Source organism: Uranotaenia lowii, chromosome 3 (genome assembly GCF_029784155.1).
Source record: "Uranotaenia lowii strain MFRU-FL chromosome 3, ASM2978415v1, whole genome shotgun sequence".
In the NCBI taxonomy this organism is placed as follows: Eukaryota; Metazoa; Arthropoda; class Insecta; order Diptera; family Culicidae; genus Uranotaenia; species Uranotaenia lowii.
This window is the reverse complement of record NC_073693.1, coordinates 355,446,391-355,456,483: the sequence shown is the minus strand read 5'-3', so window position 1 is coordinate 355,456,483 and position 10,093 is coordinate 355,446,391. Positions and strand designations below refer to the sequence as shown.

The following is a 10,093-nucleotide window of genomic DNA, read 5'->3' as shown; positions in this document are numbered from 1 at the left end:
GTTGACTTCCGTATAAAAACACACTTTGTTCTGAACTTATACTTGATTTTTTGGGTAAGATAGAAACTATACGAGCTTTTAAAACGATAGAAAAAGTTTAGCCGTGTGACATTTTTCCGTAGAACTATAGTATAGTATAGTATAGTATAGCAGTAGTATGCGTTCTGATTCTACGCAAAAGCGGCACACGAAGCATTTTTGGCTTCAATTTTCCGTTTGTTGTTAAGGAAATGTTTTTTTTTTTTTTTTGAAAAAAATATTGTAACATGATTATAACTTGACCTTTTCACTACTAAAAAACTGTCGGTGAATTTTTAATTTGAGATAAACATAGATGAAACTTCAATCGCGTTTTTCTCGTTTGCACGTTTTCCACATGGAACAATTTTGCCTGGAACGGCAGAACACCAGTTCTAAACTTTTTATGCATGTTTCCATACATCCATTACCCCGCTCCCCCTAATGTATGTATTTTTGCCAAAAGATCGTGATACGTATGTCAGTTTAATATGATGCAATAAAAGGAGCTTTGAAGATCAACTACAGCTCAGAGAGTATGCGGTGGACTCGTCGCCTGATTACAAACATCATACTACTAACTAAACTACTGCTAGGTCAATGACGCAATTTCTGACTGGTCGTAAAACTTTACTATCGAACAACGAATAAATACTGTAGTGTATTGGCACCATCTTTCGACACCTCGGTCAACCAGCATAATAAAAGTCATTTTGAGAGTTGACACAAATAAATTAATTAAAAAGTTGACTTCAATACTTCTCCACGTCCGAAACTCTACAAGAAATTTGTTCCTGTCTCTTCTTGAATGCTTTCACAATCCAACATGTTCCAACCATACGACCCCTGTTTGTTTTGTTTGCAATATTCAGTATATTTCTTCATTTTCTCAAAACCATTAGTACTGTTCTGTCTTGTTATATGCAATTGATCACACTTGGGCTACAAAGTCATTTCCTTCCTTTCTGATCCGTTTTCCAAGCTTCAACACTTCTATAGAGAAAACCTTTTTCGTTTAATTTTTTTTTTGCATAGCAGTAATCTCTATTTTGATTATTATTGACTTAGAAAATACATTTTTCCTTATTAATCGAAAAAAAATCAACCAAACAATTTAAAAACTCTTTTTTGCATGTGCTGTGTCGTAAAAAGTATTTCGTAATGACATGAATAGCTAAGGTTTTGTTCAACGTTGGTGTCTGAACAAAAAACGAATGCAGTTGATTAAAAAGTATCGAGTGAATGCTGCTATTAATGTGGTTAATCGTCAAACGGAAGAAAAAAGTCAGTACAAATAGGTATTGTTCAAATAATGTTTTGCAAAATCGAGTATAAAGCGTAAAATCTACCTTGAGGTGATGAGGTGCGACTTCAATAACCAGCGACTACTGGGAACGGTGGAACAGAACGATGCAGGAAGTTATAGGCAACTCCGAAGAGAGAAAGCAAGATGAACGGAGATCGGCAACAAGATACCGCAGGCGAACAAACCGGGTCTGACTACGATAAAAACAACTGACCATCGTTGACAACCGTTGTCGTTCCGCCGGCCGTCGTCAATGTTAGTGTTTGATGTTGCTGCGGATGCTGCTGAAGAGTTGATTTTTTCGCCTTCGTTTTCGCGTAACGCTTGTGGGACTTTTCTATAGCATCCTTCATCTCGGCTACATATTCGTCATATTTTAATCGATCCTTGAACCAGGCAACTGGAATAAACATTTGCCATAGACTATTCAAATTTTTAACAATGATTTGATTAACTTACCATACAAAGAATCGCTGAAGATGACCAACGAAGATAATTTGAACTTTTTGCCACCATCCCAACTGACCGCATCCAGCACTTCGTCGCTGACGATGAGCCCTAGAGCAGTCATCACGATGTTTTCATCACATTCCAGTTTGATTTTGGTGAGATACTCGAACAGTTTGTTGTACAAACTCTCATCGCTGCAGATACCCTTGTTCAGCTCAATCAGTTCTTTCAGACTACGCAGTGGGAATTTGAATGTCGACTCCACACTGATGCAGCTTGGATCAATCAGACCCAAACTGGCAGCCGCCGACGAGGGCACCACAGTGGTGGTTCCAGCTTCCTGCTTCAGTGTGGCCAACCGATTGAAGCTCTGTTCGGCCACTACTTTTAGCAATTCTTCGATGTTGGTCAGCTTTTTCAATATCAGCTTAATGTCATCAGACTGAGACGAGGGCTGCTGCTGTAGGGGATGTTGCTGTTGCTGTTGTTGAATCGTTACAGCTGAACCTCCAATGGTGATTCCCGTGGCACCCCCACTACCGCCCATTAAATTTCCCATGGTAATCAACGCACCGCTGTTGCTGTTGCTAGACGAGGTACTGGCCAGTACACACGAACTCGATGGTTCCTGTTGTCGAACCCTTTTCAGCTCTTCCGAATCCATACTATGCTCGTCGTCATAGTCATGGTCGCCGGAAGTCGCTAGAAATGTTTTATCATTCAATATAATTTATCGGAAAGTGTCCAGCTTCGCCAATATCGAATACTTACAAGGTTTTTCGTCATGCTTGTCCTTGTCTCTGAATTTTTTGATGATAATGTGAATATCATCCGAGATCGGAATCCTCCGCTTCTTGGCTAGAGAAAAAAAAATAAGGCAATCGATCAACATATTTATCAGTTTATTTCATTTCCATTTTGTTCCCTTCATACTCACAGGTCGTGGCGTAATTGTGACAATTATCCATCTTGGGCCGCAATCTGGTTCAGGCCCACTCCGCGGAACTCAACCAGCAGCCAAAGCAGGGGAACGGACTAAAAGTTTGTAAACAAAGCGAACTCGGAAAGAATTTTACTAGAAATAGCTATCTTTCCGGAAACCGAAACCAGTAACGGTTCTTCCAAAGGGTAGGTGTCCTAGCACCCCGTAAACTGGAAACACATTTTCACCGAACCAAGCTTCCAGACGAGTAACAAACCGAAAAATCTTTGAAAAATTCTGATTTTTCTATACGCGTAACAAGATGCTTCCGATTCGAATATTTTTGCCCCTCTTTTTTCACCATTTTCTGACAGGTCTCGCATTTTTTAACGGCGTTTTGTATTTTATCTGGCCTTTTTAAGGTTTGCTTGCACGTCGAAAAGGCCCAGTTAACGAGTATCCAACAAACGCTTGGAATTTATCTTCAATTTTTCAAAAAGTTGAAATTTATAATTTTAAATTTCAAAACATAAAATTGTAATCTTAACTTCTAATAACACATTAAAAAAATAAAGTTATAAGAAAATAAATCTGTTATCAAATTTAAACTAACGAATTTGTTAAAATCCTGATTTTGATCTTAACTTTTTAAAATATATTAACAATAAGATAAATTTATTGGAAAATAAATCTGTTAAACAAGTTTAAATTTATTTAAAACCTGTGTCAATAAACTTTCAATCTTCTGAAAACATACTCATAATTATGAGTCATAAATGTTCAGGTGCAAGAAAAAAATATCTTAAAAATCCAATACATATCCGTTTTCTATGCATACTTTCAGGCGTTTATCGAACTGATTTATGCACTCAGAAAAATACTATTATGTATGCCATAAGATTCTCTTATGAAGTGGCGCCATAAGAAAAATTAATGAAATTCATAAGATAGTCTTATGACGCGAATGAATTCTGAAGATGAACGCCTACTTCAATGAGAGGTTGTTGCTTTTCATAAGAGATTCTTATGGAAACAGTAAATCACTTTCTAATAAGAAAAATTCTCGATATTTCATGCTGAAAACATTTACTTTATTGTTTGCCAAATTCGTTTAAAATTAAATCCTTCACTGTCACCATCAGCAGCGCATCAACAGACGGCTCCATCAAAGTTTTTTTTCGCCGCATCTTAATCCTCGACCTTTCGTTTTTTGCCGATCAGCTTGCTGAAAAGTAAACAAATAATGTATTATAGTTTACTAATATATTCAACGTTCACACCAAAAACATCAAATCGAACTTACCATTCCGGAGATAACAATAACATTTAACATTGAAGGAAAACTATAATAACTATGAACTGGCGATTGCTTCGTACTGTTAGATGATGAAAAAAACTGATACTATGAATGAATGTTGTAGAGTATATGATGTGGAATAGAATAATAGAATGACAATGTTTGAAGAAATTAGTTTTTTTTTTTTTTTTTTTAATTTTTTTATTGGCTTTACCTCTATAACATAACCGGCCAAGTGTTAATTACTCTTCTACTTACATGTCTATTTTACATTCAATTACAAAATTAGCTATCGTTTTATATAATTCAATGTCTTTCTTTTTTAGTATCAAATGAATATCGGGTGGAATTCCTTTTTTCATTAAAATTCGCCAAATAGGTCTACGAAGATTTTCAAATCTGCTGCATGCGAAGATAATGTGATCAGGATCTGCGATGGATTCGCCACAACTGCACGTCGCGTCCAATAGGATACCATTTCTAGTCAGATGAGCAGGGAGCCGTGAATGATTTGATATTAATTTGGAAAGGATTACAATTTGTCTGCGGTTGAGATCCAAGCTACTAAACCATGGTTGGAGCGAAACGTTAGAGATGATGCTGTGACAGAAACGTCCTTTAGTTCCTGCATTCCACTTTGCTTGCCATTTGTGCACTGTTGTACGCCGAATCGGAAACTGGATGTCGAATGATGTTAAAATATAATCTGCTGTACCACCATTGATGCACGCACTTTTCGCCTCTTGATCTGCCAACTCGTTCATTGGAATACCTCTGTGAGACGGAACCCATATCAGATGGATCTCGTGCCCCATTCTTTGTCCTTCAAGAATGGAAGCTTTTATATCGTACCAAGCAACGGGATATTTTTGATTGATGTTGATTTTTTGAAGGCTCGTGAGACAACTCAAACTATCGGTTAGAATAATATACTGAGCAACAGGAAGGCTTACGATCATTTTCGCAGCATGCCTGATTGCTAGAAGCTCTGCCATATAAACTGATGCTTTACTGTCGAGTTTGATCCCTTCTGCAGGCGCTCCAAAACTATTTACCACAGCATAACCTGTGCCGTGTATATCTTTCGACCCGTCAGTTGCCAAGATTTTCGCGTTGGCATACACTTCCAAGAGATAGTTTGAAACCAAATCAGCTGCCGATGAGTTCTGGTGTTCTGAACATAACCGTTTAACAGTGAGATCAATGGATATTATTGTTCTTACAACTTCACGGTTGACCATGTAGCATGGGAGATTATTTAGAGGCTGTTCAAGTGGAATAAATTCGTTAAGCATTCTTATGGCGCGGTGTATTCCCGTAGCCACTAAGCCACCTTCCAAGATCGGTCTGGAGTATTGACCATGCCAAGAAGAAAGTGACGCTCTTTTATTTACAAAACGCATGACAGCAAGTTCTCTTCTTTGTTGCAGCGGAATAATACCAGCCATCACTTCGAGTGAACCTGTGTGGGTGGTTTTTGTGGAGCCCAAACAGATTCGAATTCCTGCCCATTGTAGTCTATCCAAAACGATGGCTTCTTTTTGTGTTAACTCCGTCATAAATATGGAACCGTATTCCAATATTGATCTCACACATGACTTGAAAATAGCTAACATTGCTGCTGGATGTGCTCCCCATGACTGGCCCGATATGCTTCGTAGAAAGTTAAGATACGGAGCCGTACGTTTTTGTACCTCTCTAATATGACACGACCACGACAGATTTCGTGTGAGGTACATGCCGAGTAACCTCAGGGATCTGACGTATTCCAAAGTGCAACCGCCGATATTTATTTCTGGGGGATTATCGCATTGTTGTGTCGAGATCAGAAGGCACTTACATTTCGTGGGCGAAAGTTCTAACCCAAGGTCGAAAATATTTTCCACAACTATATCCACTGCCCTTTGGAGAGATTCGCAACTATGCTCCAGCGAGGTTCCTCTTACAGCAATTGTTGTGTCATCGGCGTAATTTACGGTTATCACATCAGGAGGGACACTGTTGATCAATCCACTGATCACAACATTAAAGCATAACGGACTTAGTGGAGATCCCTGAGGAAGGCCTTTCCACGTTGTCCTAGATATTGAATCTAATCCATTTGAAATGCACAAATTCCTTTCTTCAAAAAGATGGAAGATACTTCTTACTAGGCATTCAGGGACTGTTAATGAGCGTAATTCGCGGACCAGAACATTAATTTCCACGTTGTCGTAGGCGGCTTTGATATCGAGGCTACATATCACCACATGCTCTCTTCTTTTCAAAGCTAAAGAAGCTTCATTAATCAGGGGAAACAACGCATCCATTGTTCCTCGTCCTTTCCTAAAACCGTTGATAGCTGAAGGGAATAAGTTGTTGTTTTCGATGAAATGTTCTAGTCGATCTTTGATTATGAGTTCATACACTTTGCGAAAACATGAAGCTAACGCGATTGGGCGAACAGCAGAAGGAGAAATCGGATCATGACCACTTTTAGGAATCGGTACAATTTTAAAGGTTTTCCAGCTTTCCGGAATTCTTCCTGAAGCAAAAATTTGGCAATAGATTTTTCGCAACTGACTAAGCGCCGCCCATGGGAGATGATTTATGACGGAATATGGAACACCATCCAAACCAGGAGCCGAATCTTTACCGATTTTTAAAACTGCTTGAATATCCGATACTGAGAATGGTAAACCAGTTTGAGGGCAACACGAACATTGTAGAAAAGCCGGGGGTGGATTTTTGGCAGATGAGGGAGCCAACTTGTCCAAAACATCGTTGGCCAAATTGTCCGAAATTCTAAGGTTTTTTGATGGCTCTCCGCGCCCTTTGAATCTTCTAGCCATCCTCCATAAGGTTGTGAGGGACGTAGAACTATCACAACTATCACAAAAATGTTGCCAACTTTTCCTCTTCTTCTCGCGTACCAAATTTCTGAACCTTCGTTCTGTATTAGCGTACCCTTCGTAAGCTTCGGTTGACAGCTCTCGTTTCCAAGCGCGGAAAGCAACTCTGGTGGCTTTCTTCGCTTCTGTTAGCTCTTCGTCCCAATAGGGTTGCGGTATTCGGCGAGTGTGGTTCGAGTTTACTGATGGACAGGATCTGCGCAGTGCTTGCCAAATCAGCTCAAAGAAGACATCAAAGCTATCCGGTTCTCCATTTTCGACGAATGATTCCTCGAGGCTTCCGGTAAAACGTTCCCAGTCGATTTTCCGAACATTGATTCCAGAGTAGAATTTCATCGCGCATGTAGTACTCGAATGAAAAACTATCGGAAAATGATCGCTTCCATTTGGTGAATCCAAAACCTCCCAGTCGAAGCACAAACTAAGGCTCGAAGAAACCAGCGTGATATCAATTGCGCCCCACGACCGGTTTACATCAAACCTAGTTGGCTGACCATTGTTGAGAATGACGAGATGAGATGTTTCGATGGCTTGATGAAGACGGTCTCCACGTGTGTTTCCATGATCGCTTCCCCATAGGTGATGTTTTGCGTTAAAGTCTCCTCCAATGATGCACGGTTTCGGAACGGTTGATAAAAAATTATCAAACTGAGTCTGCGATATGTTGGCTTGCGGGTGTATGTACACAGATACAATAGTGATCAACCCGGAGATGTATTTGATCTGGCAGGCAACGGCTTGAATATCCGCTGACAGTGCGAAAGGAAATGCTACGGGATTCAGTTCTGAACGAATCGCGATGGCTACGCCCATCGAGTTTCGTCTGTGATCTTTACGAAAAATGGTGTGCTGCGGTAGACTAAAGTTTGTGTGATTGTCGAGATGTGTTTCACTCAAAAGCGAAATATTGATATTGTGTGTATTTATGAGCTGGATTAAAGATGAGCGTTTACTATTTATCCCTCTACAATTCCATTGTAGACATTGCAGAGGAACGGTGGCTGTTAAAGTGCTCGGTGTGGTGTTTTTCATAATCTGAGATTAGCAAAATATCCTTTCATTTTATCACTTACAACATCCGAAATTCTCTCCAAAACCATTTGTTGAATTTTTTGTCGAGTTTCAACATCTTCCTCAGGAACTTCCAGAGCCTCTGCAACGATATCGATGACCTCAGTAGATTCAATCGTCGATCGGATCGAATCGCAAACCCCGTCAGAAATGTTAACTTCAAGTTGGGGAAGCTCATCGTCCGAATCGACATTATGACGACGTTTGCTGGAAGGATTAGACCCATTCTTGTCAACATTACTTGTTTGGCAAGCAACTGCCACGGTGGATTTTGTTGTTGGTTGGGAGATGATAGTTAGTGAGTTTGATGATTCATTTGAAGTTGTTCCACAAAACCAATCGACACGTCCTTGTGAAAAAGTGTCGCGCCGCTCTTTATCGGTTTTCTTTTTTTGAATTATTTTCGGACAAAGCTTGTGATCATTGGCCCGATGGGAGCCCAAACAGTTAACGCACTGGGGCTCACTATTTTCACATGCATGATCTTCGCCGCCCACTTGCTCCAAGCATTGGTTACAGCGTTTAGCACTCTTGCATCCTTTTTTATCATGTCCCAAGCGCCAGCAGTTACCACACTGGCGGACAGGATAAATGTACTGCTTAACAGAATAAAGCACTCTATTCAACTCGATGTGAGTAGGTAAACTCTGCCCAGCGAAAGTAAAAATCACCGTAAACAGGGCTTCCTCTTTATCATCAGCTAATTTTCTAAGCACACGACGAGCATGAACTATCTCCGGGTTATCAACTTGATTCGACTTGCGTTTATCGTACGCATTAGCAAACTTCAATTCTTCATCACAAATATCCGGCTCAATATAGGCTACCCCAAGGCACTCCACCAGCCGTTGGGGGATAAAAAAACGCACTTCATTTGAGGTACCGATGCCTGCTATTTCATTAGCAGCATCCCTCGATCGCATCAAAATTTTCATTTTGGTTTTAGAAACCGGCATAGCACGTATAAAATCGTCACCAAATTTCTTCACCAGACTTTTAGCAATCTTCGCAGCAGATATATTTCCGACATTTGTTTCAGCCATAACGAGATATGGCCCAGCATAATTTTCGTGATATTTCCGCACTCGAACTTCATTTTTCGATGACCTTGGTGTATCGTTGTGGGTCATTGCACCGCTCGACAATAGCGTGTGGAAGGAGAGAAGAAAAATAAATTAGATTTCGATTCAGCTCACACACACGATGTGCAACGTACCGTAGTTCAAACGAGACTGGAAGAAGAAATTAGTTAGGTATTCATCTCAGTGCATCGAGGGCTCAATGGGCGATGGGCGCGCTCGCAGTCCCGGTATACGATTTCTCGTGTGTTAAACAGAGAGAGAAATAGCCTTCACTCCAATTTCACTCCGATTAGCTGTCATTCTTATGGAAATCTGTGTAGGAGTAAAGAGCAGGCTTTATTCTTTTTAGCAGGTCCAATCCCAATTCTTATGAAGTTGCTCAGTTTCGAAATGTGGAAACCGACAGCAAAGATTTGTAGTAGGCTTTGACCCGGTCAGCTAAGTGAGAGAGCAAAATAACGAAAAGAGAGAGAGCGAAACAACGATAGAAACTTGGATTGAGCAAACGAGCGATTGAGCTCAACATGTCAGTGTAGGGATTAAAGTGAGAATTAATATATCAGACGGTTAACACGAAAAATGAACGGCTAGGAGATTGGCAACACTAGTACATGAGAGAGCACGTTTCTGTTCATGTGCTCAGAAACTTTTGGTTTATGAGAGCGTTTATTTCAATTAGAGAGAAAAGTTGTGTAGAGTTTAAGGAAAAGAGAGTACAGCAAGAGACGGAACGAACAGACGAATCAGTTTATAGACTAGTTTTACGAAGGAAAGGTCAGTCGGGAAAGTAAACGCGAATGAAATTTTAAAGGAAAGAATAGCGTGGTCAGTCTGAATAGGAAGCGTATATCGAAATAGAAGTCGAATTGAAGAAAAAAAACGTTATTAGTTTGGTCGGTTTCGACAGTCAGTTTATGGAGTAATTTTGGACGATATAGACGCGTTCATGCGAAAGCTTTTAAATGAAACGTGGGCCAAAGGATACGACAAATGTGTTCATCATTTTTTCACAATGCCGTTTCTTCTATTTTTCATAAGAACATCGTATGAAAATTG

The 10,093-nt window shown here is 40.0% G+C and overlaps 2 protein-coding genes across 2 annotated transcripts in view; one reads left to right on the top strand and one right to left on the bottom strand.

Annotated features, from left to right (window-relative positions):
* Positions 1-10,093, top strand: part of LOC129756308 (V-type proton ATPase subunit e 2-like) — a 404,689-nt gene that overhangs the window by 224,134 nt on the left and 170,462 nt on the right. The gene's annotated exons all lie outside the window — the stretch shown is intronic.
* Positions 866-3,189, bottom strand: LOC129756306 (uncharacterized). The gene is made up of 4 exons (XM_055753150.1): positions 2,712-3,189; positions 2,546-2,632; positions 1,784-2,476; positions 866-1,724 (listed from the first exon to the last, which is right to left on the bottom strand). Exons 1-4 carry the CDS (start codon positions 2,740-2,742, stop codon positions 1,519-1,521), a joined length of 1,017 nt encoding a protein of 338 aa, XP_055609125.1. The 5' UTR covers positions 2,743-3,189; the 3' UTR covers positions 866-1,518.

Coding starts and splice junctions, on each gene's coding strand:
- LOC129756306 (XM_055753150.1), bottom strand. CDS start 2,742: ATGGATAATTGTCACAATTACGCCACGACCT. Junction 2,633..2,711: donor TCACAATTACGCCACGACCT/GTGAGTATGAAG, acceptor TTTTTTCTCTAG/CCAAGAAGCGGAGGATTCCG. Junction 2,477..2,545: donor CAAGCATGACGAAAAACCTT/GTAAGTATTCGA, acceptor AAACATTTCTAG/CGACTTCCGGCGACCATGAC.